This window comes from Mesoplodon bidens, assembly GCF_964165515.1.
Source record: "Mesoplodon bidens genome assembly, chromosome: 1".
Lineage (NCBI taxonomy): Eukaryota > Metazoa > Chordata > Mammalia > Artiodactyla > Ziphiidae > Mesoplodon > Mesoplodon bidens.
In genome coordinates this window covers 34,196,886-34,215,332 of record NC_138176.1, presented here as the reverse complement: position 1 = coordinate 34,215,332, position 18,447 = coordinate 34,196,886, and the positions used below count along the sequence as shown (strand labels likewise).

Sequence of the window (18,447 nt, the reverse complement as noted above, 5' to 3'; positions counted from 1 at the left end):
TTGTTATTAAGACTAAAATTTTCTACTGCTCAATTTAGTACAAATTAATGAGAAACCATATATTTATGAAGTGACCTATGGTGGAATAACATAATTGTAATTTCGGCTCCTATGTTGAAAATGAATTTTTGATTATTTGATTATTCAGTCTCTCTGAACCTTAGTTTTCTGTATCCACAAAGTGGAAATAATAGGCTTATCCTATAAATCAAAGCAATGTAGGGCATTCAATTTGCTGACTCTAAGCCATTTATAGAACTGTAAGCTGCTGTTGTTAACTGCTGCAAATAATTGTGATGATAAGTAATGACTATGATTGTGGTCCTGGGTGTGGGTTTGTGAAGCCAGTGGGCTTATTTTCTGCTATATCTGGATGCTTCTTTCCCTGTGGCCACCCTACTTACAATGAAACTCCATCAAAGCAGTGCTTCTCAAATAGTAATGTGCATGTGGATCTCCTAGGGACTTTGCTGAAATGCAGATTTGGATTTACTAGGTCTGTCTGGGGCAGGGACTGAGATTCTGAGTTTCTAGGACATTCCCAAGTGATGCAGTTGTTGATGGCCAAGACCCTCATGTTGAGTAGCAAGACTCTAGATTACCTCTGGAAGCCTCCTCAAGGGACCTTTCTGTATCTCATGGCTTTTGTGTCACACACCTTTGCCTAAGGAGAACTAACTCATCCTCTGAGGGCCAAAAGCTTCCATGCCAGGCCTACGCCTCGTCTTGGAGTGGGAAGCCCACCTGCTGCACACAGAACAAGAGCCCCATCCTGCTGCAGCACCCTTTGGTTGCTGCCACATACAGGAGGCAGCCTTTTAAAAAATGTTATCCTGTTTGTTTGTTCCACTTCCCCTTAAGCTCTAATCTTTGGCTCAGAAGGCATCTTCAAAGCTTGGTTTGGTCAGTTCACCAGCCTATTTGAGTCCGTCTTTGAACCCTGGGGCACTGGTCTGAGCCAATCAAGTCCCCAGAAAATGGATTTCTAAACCCAAAGGCACTTGCCCTATTGCTAAGAGCTACACGTAACTCAACCAGTGTGAGTAATAGAAACAATAATAACTACCATTTATTGGGTCAGCAACTACATGCCATAAACTGTTCTAAGTGCTTTAGCCACACCAACCCTCTTGCAATTGAAAATGTGGTCCCAGAACCAGAAGAAATCTCAGACCCCACCAAGACCTCTTGAATCAGAATCTGCATTGTTTTAACAACAAAATTCCTAGGTAAAAATCCTGGGTTCAATGCTAGCTGTGCCACTCACTAATTGTGCAAACACTCTTTTCGCCCTTGCCTTCTGTCCTCAATCCCTTGGTCTCATTCAGTTTCAAGGTCACCTTGAAAAGACCCCAGGTCTTTCCCATTGACAAAGATGTTTGAGAGTTCTCTTTGGTGCCCAGGATTGGTGGTCAACAACTGTAAGACTCAGAGTGGTCAGAGAGGATTCTTCCTTCAGAGAGGGCAAGGGTCCAGTTGGGTCCCTTCAGGTGAAGAGCTTACAGAGTAATTATATATGATCCACCAGCTGTTAAAAAATAGAATCTCTTTGTATTATTTATATTTATATCTGTAACTGTAGACAAAAAGGAAGTCACCCTGAAAGAAATAACAGAACACTAAGTAATTGGGCCTTCAACAGAATGAAAAGCCACATGTCTTATGTGTATTAATGACCTATTCTCTCCCTTTGCCAACTCTCATGTGCTTATAAACAAGTAAATAATAACACATTCCTTGGGCATACGACAACCTCCCCAGAGTTCATGTGGAAACATGTAGGTCTTCTATTAATGGCCCAGCCACTATACTGAGTGTTTTGTGTACACATCATGTAATTCCCAAAGCAACCTGGTGAGGTAGGCTCATGATCCCCATTTCAAAGTTAAGAAAACTGAGACTTAGGGGCCATAAATTGGTACCCCTACAAATTCCAATTGCTTAAGAAGAGCTTGAGAAGGGGGAAGATAGCTGGTGGCTTTACCCTCTGTTGTCCTGAGCTATTCCCTTCTGGCCCCCAGCTTGCCTGTCCCCATCCACAAACCAAGGCCCTGTGGTTAGGCTAAGTGTGTGTCTCTGTTTTAAAAGGCATTTTGGGGACTTCATAGTGATCCCACCCCCTTCCAACTTCAGAGGTTTGCCAGAGTATTTGTCCCAACCACGTATGATATTTCACTTCTAAGGAGTTAATTGATTTTCCCCATCTTCTTGTTTCTTTACTGGTGTTTTGTACTCCTTCCAGCTGGGAGTTCACAGGAAGCTGAGCAGATGGCCTGCTCCGCTCTGAGAGATTAATTACAGGGTTAAGCAACTAGAGAGTGGCTGAGTGGGATTTGGACTTGGTTCTGTCCCACTTCAGAGCCCGGGCACCTGAGCGCTCTCCTGCATTGCATGTGAAGCCTAGGGCTCCCCCTTCACCACCTCCTTACCACATGCCTCTGGTGGGAGGCATGAGAATGAAGGTACCCAACGCTCCCAGGCATGCAGCCCTAGTTTGCCCAGTCAGAGCTGGCAGCACTCTGGCTCAGGGTCACAGATACAGAGGCTGGGCAGTCTGAACTGTTTATGTCCTGGTATGGGCACCAGCACCTCCTTTGTCTCTGCTGCTCTGACAGAGGGTGACAGTTGTTATTCCAGGTCCTATGACTGTTTTATACCAAATCAGAGAGGAACTGACCTCAGGAAGGAATTATGAGGTCTCTCCCAGACATGATGAAACCTTTGTGTGTTTTCTTTCCACATTTTATTAGGCTGGCTCCACCCTTCTTCCAGCTCCCACTGCCATCATGGACATCACTTCACAGAGCCAAATGGCCTTACTTATCCTCTAGGCTTTGGCCTAAGAAGGCTTTTGTGAGGATTCCTCTCAGTATCTCACAGTAGAGGATAGTCAAGAGGCTGATGCAGGTATCCATGCAGGTGGGAATTGAGAGAAAGCAGTGAAAATGGGATGGAAGGGACTAATTCTGGAAATAACTGGTGGATGAGTGGGTGCAAAATCAGCCCAGGACATGGAGGAATAACAAATGCCTCCAAGATTTTGGATCTGGGGAAGTAAAGGTGGTGCCCTAAAAAGAAAGGGCAAAGTTAAATCCAATTTGCATAGCTTGACTCTGAGGTGCTGGGATGTTCATATAGACACTCCCAATAGAAGCATCAGGATTGGAGCTGAGGGAGAGGTCAGAACTGGAATTACACATTTGCAAAGTCATCTGCTTAGCTGTGATGGCTGCAGCTTGAGATGAGCTTTTCTAGGAAAGAGAGATGAGAGAACTGAGACTGTAGAGTTCAGGCTCAGGAGCTGCAAGGAGACTCAGAAGCCAGTGCCGTTGCTGGAGAGGTAAGAGGAGAGCCAAGATTGTGTAGTGTCCTGAGCCAGGACTCAGGGGAGGTCCATGGTGTGGGGCTTAGACTTGTAGATTACCAGACTCCCTCTACATGACAATGGCATGGTGATTTTAATGCACCATATCATAATGTCCTCAAATCTATCGTTAGCCACTGTGGCATAGCTTTTTTTTTTTTCCTGTTAAAGGTGGCTTTGACTTTGTCAGCAAAGATCTTCTGCTTAAATCATCAAACATAGTCAAAAAGCCATTAATTGCATAATTAAATACAAAGCAGTTCCTGTACAGCCTTGTCCACTACTAGATTAGATATACCCCATAGGTTGAATTCACATGGTAAGTACCTACTGAGTACTTGACTTGAAATAACATTTGGTCAACAAGTGGGACACGGTGAATCCTTATGACTTCCAGGTTTTGGTCCCATTTTAGTTGAAAAGGGGAAATGAGTTTTGAGTTCGTGCATAAATTTAACTCTGGTACCTAGAGTACAAGAAATGGTGAAGAGAATGGACTTTGGAGTCAAATGAGTCTAAGTCAGAATCCTGGCATCACTACTTAACTACCTGTGAATATTTAGGCAAGTTCCTTAACCTCTCTGAGTTTCTTCAGCTGCAAAATGGAATACTTAATCATAGTCAGGCCAGAGTCACTGATAGGACTAAAGGAGATACTTAATAAAACGTTAGCAAGTAATGCTGTCAGTACCATTAGTGTTGCCTTTTATGGGAAAAAAAAATTCCAGGTCGGTACGTGTTTTTCTTATTAAGTGACTCTGACCTACCCAAAGTCTGGTACAGGTCAGTTCTGCAATAATATGTTCTAAATCAGAAATAACACGCACAAGTTTTCTTTTAAGTCATAGAGCTATTTTAATTGATGCTCATATCGTCACAGGTTGAAAATGTGATTATAATAACAAACAATAATAAAGAGTGCATTTTCAACATGAACTTTTAAAATATATATTTCCTTTCTTTAAAACAAACATAATTTTTAAAAATATCAGAGTGTTTGTGATTTGGAGTCATGGTTACAGCCATGTCCCAGTTTGCCATCTGTTCTTGTCCAATGTACAGGTCCAAATTAGGGTCAGAACTGCAGATAGACAATAAATGTCTGCTGGTCTCATACAAAGCTCTTCTCAGTTAGACTGTGCTTACACATACAATATATTAATATAAAATGAATGTACAGTTAAGCATATGAAAATCAAAGTAGTGCACTATATTAATAGAATAATGGATAACAACCACATGATTTTCTCAATAGATGCAGAAAAATAATTTGACAAAACCCAATACCCTTTTACAGTAAAAACACTCAACAAAATAGGAACAGAAGGGAACTTCCCTAACCTGATAAAGTGCATCTATGAAAAACCCACAGCTAACATAATGCATAATAGTGGAAGACTGAGAGTTTTCCACCTAAGATCAGGAACCAGACAAAGATATCCATTCTCACTACTTCTATTCAACATTTTATTGGAGGTTCTAGCCAGGGCAGTTAGGCAAGAAAATGAAATAAAAGGCATCCAAACTGGAAACAAAGAAGTAAAACTATCTCTATTATCAGATAACATGATATCGTATATAGAAAAACCTAAAGAATACACTAAGATACTATTAGAACTAATAAATGAGTTCAGCAAGTTTGCAAGATACAAGCGCAGTCGTATTTTTGTACACTAGCCATGAATGAACAATCTGACAGTGAAGTTACAAAAACTATTTCATTTAAAACAGCATCAAAAATAATAAAATACTTAAGAATAAGTTTAACAAAAGAAATTCAAGACTTGTGCACTAAAAACTACAAAGCATTGTTGAAAGAATTTTAAAAGACCTCAATAAATGGAAAGATCTCCTGTGGTCATGGATTTAAAACTTAATATTGTTAAGATGGCAGTACTCCCCGAAGTAGTCTACTGATTCAGTGCATTCCCTATCAAAATTCCAGCTGCCTTTTTTGCAGGAATTAATAAGCTGATTCTAAAATGCACATGGGCTTTCAGGGACCCAAAATAACCAAAATAACTTTTTTAAAATAAAAAAAGGTTGGAAGACTCACATATCCAATTTCTAAACTTACTACAAAGCTACAGTAATCAAAACAGTGTGGTACTGGCATAAGGACAGACATATAGACCAATGGAATAGAATAGAGATCCCTTGCATGTATGGTCAAATAATTTTCAACAAATGTATCAAGACCATTCAGTGGGGCAGTTTTTCAAAAAATAGTGCTAGGAAGATTGGCTGTCCACATGCAAAAAATGCATTTGGACACTTCCCTAACACTATATATAAAAATTAACTCAAAATGAATCAAAGACCTAAAAATATGAAACATAGGGGGAAAGCATCATGACATTGTATTTGGCAATGATTTTTGGATATGACACCAAAGGCACAGTCGACAAAAGAAAAATGGGCAAATTGGACCTCATCAAAATTAAAAATTTTGTGATATTCAATATCTTATAATAACCTATAATGGAAAATAATATGATATATATATATATTTATATATATATATAACTGAATCACATTGCTGTACACCTGAAACTAACACAATATTATAAATCAACTATACTTCAATTAAAAAAAAACTTTTGGACTTCCCTTGTGGCACAGTGGTTAAGAATCTGCCTGCCAATGCAGGGGACATGGGTTTGAGCCCTGGTCCGGGAACCCATGCTGCAGAGCAACTAAGCCTGCGAGCCACAACTACTGAAGCCTGCACGCCTAGCGCCTATGCTCCGCAACAAGGAAGCCGCCACAATGAGAAGCCTGCACACGGCAACGAAGAGTAGCCCCTGCTCACTGCAACTAGAGAAAGCCCACGCACAGCAATGAAGACCCAACACAGCCAAAAATAAATAAATAAATTAATTAATTTTTAAAAAAACCTTTGTGTATCAAAGAACACTATCAATAAAGTAAAAAGGCAACCCACAGGATGGGATAAAATATTTGCAAATCATATATATAATAAAAGATTAATATCCAGAATAGACTAAAAAAACTCAACAACAACAAAACAACACAATTCAAAGATGGGCAAAGGACTTAAATAGATGTTTCTCAAAAGAAGATATACAGGGACTTCCCTGGTCATGCAGTGGGTAAGACTCCATGCTCCCAATGTAGAGGGCCCGGGTTCGATCCCTGGTCAGGGAACTAGATCCCACATGCATGCCGCAACTAAGGAGCCCATGTGCTGCAACTAAGGAGCCTGCGAGCTGCAACTAAGACCCAGTGCAACCAAATAAATAAATAAATATTAAGGAAAAAGAAAAGAAAATATACAGATGGCCAATAAGTATGTGAAAAGATGCTCAACATCATTAGTCATTAGGGATGTGCAAATCAAAACCGTAGGATACCACTTCACACTCACTAGGATGGCTATAATTAAAAAAAAAAAAAAAAAAACTAAGGAAAACAAATGTTGACCTGGATGTGGAGAAATTGCCGGGGGAATGTAAACTGGTGAAGTCCCTGTGGAAAACAGTTTGGGCATTCCTCAAAAACTGCTAAACATAGAGTTATCATGTGATCCAGCAATTCCATTCCTAGGTATTTACCCACACAAAAGTTTTTACATGAATGTTTATAACAGCATTAGTCATGATCGTCAAAAAGTGGAAACAATGCAAATGTTCATCAACTGATGAATGGATAAATGATATTTGGTATATACATAAAATGGAATCTTATTTAGCCATAATAAGAAATGAAGTACTGATTCATGCTATAACACTGACTAAACTTGAAAAGATTATAAGTTAAAGAAGCCATACACAAAAGGCCACATGTTGTATAATTCAGTTATAGGAAATGAACAAAACAGGCAAATCCGTAGAGACAGAAAATAGTGGTTGTTGGGGGCTGATGTGAGTTAGGCCATGGGGAATGACTGCTAATGTGCAGCGGTGATAAAGATGTTCTGAAACTGACTATGATGACAGTTGTTCAACTCCGTGAACGTACTGAAAAACCACTGGATTTTACACTTCCAAAAATGAATTTTATGGTATGTGAATTGTATCTCAATAAAAAAAAGAATGGACATACATAGCTCAGCAATATTTTAGCATGAAAGGATTTAACTCTTGAGACTAGTCTGACGTCTCGATGAAGTTTGCTGATAATGCCAAGCTAGAAGGGACACGAATGTTCTCTTCATAGCGGGAAGAGCTGCAGAGCTAAGAACAGCAAATTTGGGGTGGGTAGGGGATGGCTTTTTTTAAATTAAGGAATCCATTACTACAATGTATGGCAAGATGTGATGGATATTTCTTTTCATATGAATAAATGAGGATTTTTTTGAAAATGTTTGATTATTGGTGGGCACCACAACAGAGGGTACAAGTTGCAGGTTATAAAAACAAAGCAAAAGTTTCCGTAGCCTGAAATGGTTTGATATATGACTAAGTCTCTCCATCTGGCTTCTAAGATCAAAGGCCCCAGAATTCCTTCTTCCTCTTTCAAATGATGAATTCATGATGATAAAAAACAGCTAACTACTGAGAGCTGAATATGCACTAAACATTTTACATGCATTTTCTCATTTTAATTTCCCTATCATCATGGTGACATGGTTGTAGAGAACTTACCCAAGGTCATGCCACAAGTCAGTGCCTGAGCTGGGCTGCAGCCCCACACCTGTGTGACTCCCAGGACCTCACTCATAACCACTGGATTATACTCTCTGTTTCCCTGTTTTCTCCTTCTGGGGGAGATTCCCCCCAAGAGTTTACAGCACTGGAGGTTCTAACCACACCAAGTAGGGGAGACAGTGGAGTAGAGAGGGAATAACCTGGACTGGGAGTTGGGGGCCAACTTTGCCAATAATCAGCTCCATGACCTTGGGCAAGAAGCTTGACCTCTCAGAGGCATAGCTTCCTGATTTGTAAAGTGTAGAAAATTTGTCCCAACTATCCCTGAATGTAATCCTTCCAGCTCAAGCATTTGGTCCAAGTCCTGCCTCATTTACCTATCACTGGGAAAACATTTGATTGTCAGTTGTATAGAAACACTGAGAGGAACAAATCCTTCAAGCCAGTGTAGGGTGGTGATTTGGGGAGCCTGGACTTTGGTGTTAGACTGATGTGGCGCTGCTTCCATCGCTAATCTCAGGGTGATATTGAGCAAGTTCTGTAACCTCTGTCCCCATCAGCTAAAATGGGTATAATAGCATAGGGTGCTATGGCATAAAGTGCTTGTGAGGACTGAGTGAGACCTCTTTAGGGAGCTTAGTGCAGTTCTTAGTGTACAGTAAGTAGTGGTTATTATATATTTAATAATATTATAATTTATTTAGTGTTATTATTATTGATGGTTATAATTATAGAATAGAGACATAGAATCCCTTAAGGGTAATTAGCATATGTTTAAGTAGCTCAGCCAGATCAGACTCTGGAGTTCAGGTGGCCTGCTTGGGCTCTGTTCTAGAACTAGCCATATCTACTGGGTTGGCCATCAGGAATGTGCTGCTGGGTACAAGGGCATTAGATTGTCACCGACACTCCAGAGTTTCCCTCCTATTAACTTGGAGTCAGTAATGCCATTTTCCTCTTAAGCACGGCATCTTATTATAGCTTACCATGTGAATTTTGGCTCAATTAACTTTGTTTACCCAAAATCATCAGAAATAGATTGGTTATCAATGAGAGAGACTGCTAAAACATTTGGTTAATGTGCCGTGAAAAGAAAAGAAATTACTGCTCCCTGGAAATTTCCCAGTGTGGGCAGGGAATTTTTCTCTCTTTCAATGTTATTGGAAACATAATAAGCACATATAATGATATATTTACAAATTCTATCACAGTTTTATGTCTAACAATAAAAAATAGTTAAACATAACATTGACTACTAAAGAGCCATTAAGATCCAATATTAGAAAACTAGTTTTAGAGTTGGGGAAATGTGCACTATAGAGTAAGTTGGGTTTTTGTTTTTGTTTTAAGTTTAGAAAAAAAGTATGTGTTCTGATCCTAATTTTGTAAATGTTATGTATATATATAGAAAAAATGTGAAATGCTACAACAAAAATATCAGCAGAGATTATCTGTGGGTGTAGGATTATTGATTATTTTAATTTTCTTCTCTATATGTCTCTAAATTTTTTATACTTTCACAGTGAGCTCATATTTCTTTGGAAATCAGGGTGCAGAGTTACTTTTTATTAATAAGAATTCTGTCAGATTTTTTTCTTCTAAGAGGCTCTTCAGTCCCATAAAGAGTTTTATCTGAATATGGTGTAATTCTCAATCTAGGCATATTGGTTTTTTATTTTTTTTTAAGTACGACTTAGAAATAATATGCTTCATTGATTTTGTGAACTTGTAAAATCATGCAGTTTTGAGGACAAACCAGACACATTTGTTGCAAAATTGATTGTTACTCTGAAAACCAATAACAGATAATGAGAAAGAATCACCAGTTAACTAACCTTTCTCTAAACCCATTACTTCCCTGTTGAAAGCAATTTTCAACTCTGCCTGAGATTGTGTCTTTAAGCCAACTCTGAATCTTTCATTAAATAAAATCAACATCCTTCCTCTCCTGTCTTATCTTATATAATTGGAATTGTATCACTCAAAGGCTACTAAATGTGGAGTTGATGAATCCAGTGCTTAAGTTAAAAAAATAAAGGGATTGTCTACAAAATGAATTCAAATCAAAGCAAAGTGTATAAAGTAGATATAATAAAAGTTTTTCATACTTTCTTCCCTAATTGTAATTTGAAGAAATTTTTCAAAACCAGTATTGCAATATTTGGAAAAGATCTCAGCAGCTCAAATGCCAAACCAGTTTGTGCCCATGAGAAGATTAGAATTTTGTACTCTGGATGAATTTTTCAGATACCATTTTGATATTTTTTTTAATACTGTCAAACCTACGTTAGAAAAAAGTTCAATGAAACAGAACTGTGCAATATATAAACACTTTCATTAGTTTGGTGTGTACTAGACAGATATACAAACATATACCTACATTTATAAAATTCTTTTTCCTCCAATAGGTTCATATTCCATTGTTCCCAACTTGCTTTTTTTTTCAGTTAAATTTTCAATTTTAGTACCTATGAATTTACCTCACTTTGTATTTTTGAAAGAATTTCTGTCAGATAAAATACCAGAAGTGGAATTGCTAAGACAAAGGGTATGCATGTTTAAGTTTTTGTTTTGCCTTCCAAGAAAGTCTGTGCCCATCACACCACCACTCACAGAGAATGAGAATGAAAAATAACATTTCAGAAGCAGAGCTATGTGGCAGGTTCTCCCAAAGGTTTTACCTTTGTAAATATATACATACATACATACTAAGCCACCATCAAAATATAATGCAAGTACTATGTTCTATTTTTCATTAAAGTCAGATTCCTATAAGGTATAATCCTGCCTAACTTTTCAACCACCTCTCTCCCTACCCAGAAAAGACTGTGTGTGTGTGTGTGTGTGTGTGTGTGTGTTTAACAGAGAAACAGACTCAGCAGGAAATCAGGGGAATCCTTCTCTCCTGCAGAAGATCTCTCAAAATGTCGACCATAGTAGATGGTAGACTTTTGGAGTCAGAGCTGAATTTTAGTTCCAGCCCCATCTCTTAGTAGTAATGAGTCTTTAGACAAATTGCTTAACATTTCTGACCCTCAATTTGTCATTTATAGAATGGGGGTAATCACGCTTGCCTGACAGTGTTCTTTGTAAAAATTAAAATGTGTTACTTTGTGCAAAGGGCTAATAAATGGTGAGGCGCAAGAGCTAGGTGAGTAGCTCTTGTTGAGACACCAGGAAAGAATTAGGGTGACCAAGCCAAGAGCATCCTGGATGGTAAAGCTTTGAAGACTTTTGCAGAAAGACTTGAGGAAATAACATTCTAGTTAAAATATGCTATGTAGGGCTTCCCTGGTGGCGCAGTGGTTGAGAGTCCGCCTGCCGATGCAGGGGACACGGGTTCGTGCTCCGGTCCAGGAGGATCCCACATGCCGTGGAGCGGCTGGGCCCGTGAGCCATGGCCGCTGGGCCTGAGCGTCCGGAGCCTGTGCACCACAGCGGGAGAGGCCACAACAGTGAGAGGCCCGCGTACCGCAAAAAAAAAAAAAAAAAAAAAAAAAAAAATATATATATATATATATATATGCTATGTAATACTACACCTTTCCAACCTCCAGCCAATATCTTCCCTTCCCCCACCCATATTATAGTAGTGTTTATCAGTCTTCTCTCCTAGGATGTTCAGTATCAACAAGGATCTTTTCTTATTCACTGAATCCCAACATCAGTGTAGTCTGAAACAAAACCTGGCACATAGTAGGCACTCAATGAGTGAATGAAGGAATTTCTGCTTAACCTTTCTTAACTCCATTGAGATACATTGGCAGCTAATAAGGCTGGCCCCTGGACACAGAGCACATCCATGGTGACTCAGGCTCAGCTTGGTGTAATGCTGAGTACTGGGCAAGGAGCCAGAATCTTCTGATTCTCTCTCAGCTTTTACCAGTTCCAGGGCTGACCACTCACAAGCTGGATTCTTCAGCAAATCTCGTAGCAATTTAACTCAAGCTTTATGAAAAGTACAGTTAGCCATGCCAACCTATCATGGCTCCCTCACACTATGTAAGAGATTTTGTGAGATTACTTGGTAAACTCTAGCTAGACTTGCGTATGAGACACAGCAATAAAGACCTTTTGATAGGGACCAAAAGGCAAAAAGAGAAATCCATGGGAAGTGGCAGGTTTTGCTGAGCTCTAGGCCAAGCCCAAGCCTCTTCCGTGGGCTTGCACCTAAACTAAAGTTTCTGAACAAGTGCTAACCCTGAGGGAGGGAGCAGAATTCTAGGAGTGGGAGTTATCAAAGCCACAATACCCAGGGCATTGGGTGAAGAGTTATCAAGGAAAAGTACTTATCCAGTTTAGAGGCTTTTCTGGATATTTCTGGGTTGCGCAATTTGTGGACAGCCCCTGGGAATGGCAGTTTATAGGCAAGATGAGGGCTTTCTGATCACCAGAAAGGAAGGAAGGAACCAAGGATTAAGTGGATGTCTCGCATAGCAGCATCCCTCAAGGGAAGACTTGGCCCAGACTCCCCTCCTTCAAGATGGGGCGATTGCCTAGATCCACCGGGAGACCCAAAAGTTTAGGCTGTACATTTCTTCACATGTATATGTTTGGATCCTCCTACCACCCCCATTGTTCCTTCATGAGCCACACCTGTTCTCTAGTGCCTTCTGGAAAATAAAGCTTCCTTCATTTTCTACAGTGATGCTCCATCTCTCTTAATATATGCTACAGCCATCGGCAATGACTTGCAGTTTCCTAAATAAGCCATGGTCTCTCTCACCCTTAGACCTTTACATAGATCTTTACATATTGCCTTTGGCAATATGGCGGACTAAGGTTCTTTGGTTTTTTTATTTTTTATTTTTTTGGTTTCATCTCCTGGTTTATTAACTAGCCACGGGCCACATCAGTGACATAGGTAGTCTCATTCCTCTAATATTAGTTTTAAAAGTACAATTATAACCCAGCTATGTACACCAACATATTCCTTTCCAGAGGATTCTGTGTTTTCAGGGTTACTGAGGTGTAGCTTAACCAGAAGCTATGATTCCACATTGATTTCCAGATCAGAAAATGCTTTATCCCTCCAGGTCACTTTAACATCACTATCAATACACATATGGTAAAAGCAAGTTGCTTTTGCAAAAAGTTTAGTCATCCCAATGTCAATCTCCTGGTGTTTGGTACTGCTTGTAGAAAATGTTACCATTTGGGAGAAGCTGGGGGAAGGGTACACAGGATGTCTCTGTTATTTTTCCAGTTTCCTCTGAGACTACAATTTAAAAATCAATTAAAAAAATGTTACTCATGGAATAGAGGATAAACATTTCAGTTCAAATTTTAAAACGAAAATCTGAAAATTCTTAGGAGAGCTTGGGAGTCACCTAACAACTGTGATACCTCAGTCAGGGGAAGGGTGAAGCCCAGTGAACAAAGGCTTATTTCCTTCTAAAGCACCTTACTAACTCTGGCAGTGCTAAACATGACATGGCATGTCGTTCTGCTCTCCCCAACTCCTAGACCAAGGAGGCTCTGAATTAGCGTCAGCTCACAATCAACAGGTGAGAGGGAGGCCCCCGATTTTGTGAAAACGCAGGGAGAGAGCAGTGCAAATAATTTATTTCTGTCACTTGACGTTTGAGGCTCACTCGCACCAACTGCACAATCCCGGGCCAACAGTCTGCCAGGGCTCAGAGCCCGATTGGGACCCAGGCTGGTCTGGGTTTCATCTCGTGACTTCCGACGGCACCAGCGGGTCGGCCTGGCTCAGGGCGAGCTGGTCCTTCTTCTCCTTCTGCAAGACCTGCTCCTCCCACAGCGCCTGGTCCACCTGATCGTCGGTGAGCACCACGGGCTTGTACTTCTCGTGGAAGAGCCGCTCGTTGGCCTCCCAGAGCAGCTGGTGGGGCCCAACGGCACACAGATGTGCTGGCAGGTGCAGGAACTCGTCGTCGTTGATGTCGCAGTCGCGCATCAGGGCCCCCAGCACCCACCAGCGGCCCACGAAGCCCACATCCAGGATCCGGTCCAGGAAGTCGACCCAGCCGGGCTGCAGGTAGCGGCAGCGGGCCTGGCAGAGGCTGGCCTGGGCGTCGAAGGGCGCCTCGTACACCAGCGAGCAGAAGCCCGGGCTCACGTGGCGCAGGCAGCCGCGGCCCCGCAGCCAGGGCAGCAAGTTGCACGAACGTCTCCGAGTCGCGGTTGCGCGTGGCGGTGCGCCAGCAGCAGGAGGGTCCCTGTCGCGTGGAGCAGCCCTCCTCAAAGGCCGCCGCGCCGCCCAGCAGCCCCCTGTACACGGCCGCCCGCACGGGGTCCCACAGGCTTCAGCGTAGTCCTGGAGCAGCGCGCCCACACGCCAGGCTTTGAGGCCGCAGCGTCACCAGTCTCAACGCGGCTTCGGGGCCAAAAGGGACTAAGGTTCTTTGGAACCACTAACCCCACAAGCACCCGAGGCCCTGTTTCCCCCATTGACAAAACTTTTGAGGAGACTGTAATTCCCATGCAAATGATATAGAGATAGACAGCAAGGGTGAAGAGAGCTGCTGTGTGCTGTGATGGTGTATGCCCCGCGTGGAATTTATTAAAGGCTCTGAGAAGTCCTGCAGTTCAAACAGAAAAAAGAAAGCTTGTTTAACTTTGTTTAACCCAGTATGTCTCAAAATTATTAACCAAGGAACGGTGTTTTGCATAAATTCAGTGTTACACACTTTGGAAAATACCCGTTTAAAGCATGGGAACATTCTTGTGAATGTATAAGAAGGAAAGGAGAGGGCACTTTTGAGTTTCTATGTGCTCCATTCTAATGTAGTGATTGACGTGATGGTTCCAGGCTGAACAAAGAAGGGAACTGTCCATGCTCAAGGGTCAAATCCTTACCTTTGGAGTTTGAAGAGTTCATTTTATCAGATCACTGCAAGTAAGCAAGCACAAGAAGTTGATTTATACTAACTGAAATCACTTGAGATGCATCTAAAATCCAGAATGACAATGTGATATTCTGTCGCTACATGAGGTTATATGCTGAGTGATCAAGAACCCGAGCTCTGAAGTTAAAAAGACCCTGATTCAGATCCCAGCTTCCTAGCTTACTATTTATGTGACCTTATGTGAGCCTTACATAATAATGCTATCTACCTCCTAAATTAATCCATATAAAGTACTCAACTCGGTTATCAGGGAAATAGAACTTGAAGACACTGTGTCTCACAGTAAACTTTGTTAGGCTGTTAGAGTGTCTAGAGATACAACCCTATTCCACTGTAGAATAACTATTAACTGAAGAACATGGGGCTGAGAGCAAACACTGACTGTAAATGAGATTGATAATTATATTCACCAGAAATTTTCTAAAAATTTTTTCACAAGAGAAGAACTACGGTTGCCTGTGCGATTAATGAACTTTGCTCCACAAATAATGAGGAATGATCAGGGGTCACAGAGCTCCTGGGTCTTTAATCCATCATAGAGTTGCCCATGTTGCAGAGAGGGAGATCTGATGGTGACTTACAGCTGAGAGTTGGGGCAACGTGGCCTGAGAATAGGAAAGAGGAGATTAAAGGGGAGCTCAGCAAGAATGAGAGAAAGCGGGAGGTATTTTTAACAGCTGCTGTTTAAATGTGGAACTTGAAGGGCACAAAATATGTCCCAAAAAGATTTCTGGGATGTTTCTTTGTGGTGCATGATACAAAATCCCTGAGTAATCCTGCTTTAAGGAAACCTACACTAAAGGTCTACATTATCTTTCAAGGTTTCTAACCTCAGATTTGTGTTTCCTTTGAGTGTGATGCCGTGCTTATATTGAGACACATGGGGCCACTATATTTATTTGAGTTACACCTACCAGGCTTCTTTTTCTTCTTTTATTCAGATTTGTTTAGGTCTCCTTTATTGCTATTTCCCACAAATCACTAGATTCTTCTTCATTCATTGTAACATCATGTGATTCATGTCTCAAGATACATTGTGATTTACAATATATCATCTTATGTTATTTACATATTTTATTACATTATCTCTTCTCTTGCATATTAGATAAGCAACTGTTTCATAAGATTTGGGAGTTACTTTTATTTCCTTCACAGAGTACTATGCTTTGAAATCATGTCACTTTTATTTCCTTCACAGAGTGCTATGCTTTGAAATCATGTCTTAGAGCTGGTTAATTCTGGGAAGACTTCCTATATATGGTTAATTCCACTGTACATAAATTATCAGTGTCAGAAACTGCAATCTGCCTCTGTCATCATTCAGGCTACATACTGACTCAATTTGGGGGAAATCTGGTCACTTTCTCAACCATTCAGCAAGCCACGTAGGCTTGATTTGAGTACCTGACTTATTTTAATTATTTTCAAATATGAGCTTAGAGAGAACCAAATATGATTTTGTATTCCAAATCAACACTGTGATCTAAGAACCAGGAGCTCCCAGGACAGACCTGGTTTCCATTTTTCTGTTCCATCCACATCCATATTGGTTAATTAATTTGAAGAGACTGCATGGCCCGATTTTTGGATCAGAAGATATGGTCGCCATACTCACAGAGGAAGGAATCAGGGAAAGTAGACTCCCCTTTAGGGAAGGTACGTAATGAAGGGTAAGGCTAGTTGGAGTTTAAGGGATAAGGGAAGTTTTACTGGTTTGTATTTAAGGATAAGGGAGACTAATATCTGTGTAGGCAAAGAAGAGTCAGTGGGAAGAAAGGGATTGAAGGTGGAGATATCCACTGAGGCAAAGTATTTGTGCTAAGGGAATAATTTTGAGCCTCTGAATGAATGTCTTTGGTACTTCTATCTAATGCACTCATTAATTTCCCTCTCGCTACCACCTTCTTATTACCAGTTGTGGAGCAGGGAATGAGATTTATTTATTTGATTTATTTAGATACATCTCCTCATTACCTGTTTCTTCCTTACTTGTATAGGTGATTCTGTCCCTGCACACCTCCAGGTAAATCTCAGTGGAATCATAGTCTTTGAGGGCTGAATGTTGGCAGAGCAGACTGTGAAGTTTTGAAGCCTGGTGTGCAGAGGGTCCCTGGGTCTCCTGCGTGTTCAGACATAGGGTGCATATGCCTATATGTGTACAGGCCTCCTCCCCCTACTGCCTTCTTCCCTCTTCCATTTCAATTGCTATGCCCGTGCCCGCCCGCATTTCTTTTCATGGTGATGGTTAGTCCCGGAGGATGAGGAAGCAAATGGTACATTTTACTTCACTGCTACTCTGCAGTGTCACAGTGAACTGGTTAGGGAATGGTGTGCTAGATCAGTTCTGCTTCTGAAAATAGGAAACTAAGCCTTCCCCTACCCCCAAGGAGTGGGAGGGGGCAGGCAGGAGAGATATCAGAAAGGTCTCCAAAACAGGAGAGATAGTATAGAACTATTCACCAAGCAGAAACTTCAGTTGAGAAACCTATGAAATTTTGAATGGCTCTCAAGTAAATATCTGTTGTAGGGGATACCAGCCTTGGTGTAACAGTGACTTCTGTTGTTTTATTTCAGAACGCCAACTAGGCACCTCTATGGCCAATTCCAGTGCCCTCCCTTCAAGTTCAGCTGGGATCAGCAAGGAACTGATTGATCTGCAGCCCCTCATCCAGTTCCCAGAGGAAGTTGCCAGCATCCTGATGGAGCAGGAGCAGAATATTTACCGCAGGGTCTTGCCGGTTGACTATCTTTGCTTCTTGACCCGGGACTTGGGCACTACGGAATGCCAGAGGTCCCTGCCCTGCCTCAAAGCGTCCATCTCAGCATCCATTCTTACCTCCCAGAATGGAGAGCATAATGCCCTTGAAGACCTTGTGATGAGATTTAATGAGGTAAGAAGCCACTCTGAGATGTTTTGTAATGATTTTTAAGCAATTCTCCTTTCAGGTTTGTTTGTTACTGATATCTCATCTACCTGTCTGTCTGCCCACTTCCATGATGACTGTCTCTTTTCCAGGCGATGAGATAGACACACTGTCATCCTCCCTTTCACTTCACTCCACCCTTCAGCCTAATTGAGACCGTCTCCATCCCATACCATTACCATGTCCACAAGCCTTCTCCCTTTGGACAACCAGTATCCCCCCGCCCCATTTTCTCTATGCCCTTGCCAAAATATTCTCCCTGGGCCCATTTTCAATGATTCTCCGCCTGTTCCTACAAGTGCTTTTAAGACCAGATGTCTCAATTTTGGGTTTGGCCAAGGGATCATGGGATCTGTCTAGCCCACTCTGTCTTCCACTATCAGACCGCCTCAGCAGAAATTAAACACTAATATACCTGGGTAAGGAGAGCTGGGAGGAACATGGTTGTGAGGGGCAATGAATCACCTCATTCCTGATCTCTGCATCCCATCAAGCTCCTCAGCCCCAGAAAGTCCCTCCATGGCCTCCAAGGCCTTGCCAGAGCAAGTTCTAAAGAGGACAGATGTGACCAGAGTCTGGGAACACCCAGGAAGGAGGCAGTGTAAGAGCTCTAGGCGCTCACTGGGAGGAAAAGAGCCAATGGCTGGCCACTCTGTGGCCCTGGACCAAGGATAAAG

At 41.5% G+C, this 18,447-nt stretch overlaps 1 protein-coding gene and 1 pseudogene across 5 annotated transcripts in view; one reads left to right on the top strand and one right to left on the bottom strand.

The window, feature by feature from the left end:
- The window catches only part of PLCE1 (phospholipase C epsilon 1), a 312,833-nt gene that overhangs the window by 159,915 nt on the left and 134,471 nt on the right, over positions 1-18,447 (top strand). For all 4 annotated transcript variants that reach the window (XM_081236637.1, XM_081236638.1, XM_081236639.1 and 1 more), the window contains exon 4: positions 17,421-17,737. In XM_081236637.1, coding sequence (XP_081092763.1) covers positions 17,421-17,737 — 317 coding nt within the window. The remainder of the gene's footprint in view (positions 1-17,420; positions 17,738-18,447) is intronic.
- LOC308620003 (mitochondrial import inner membrane translocase subunit Tim29-like) lies at positions 13,638-14,388 on the bottom strand (annotated as a pseudogene). Its single transcript has one exon. The product of its transcript is annotated as a mitochondrial import inner membrane translocase subunit Tim29-like (transcript).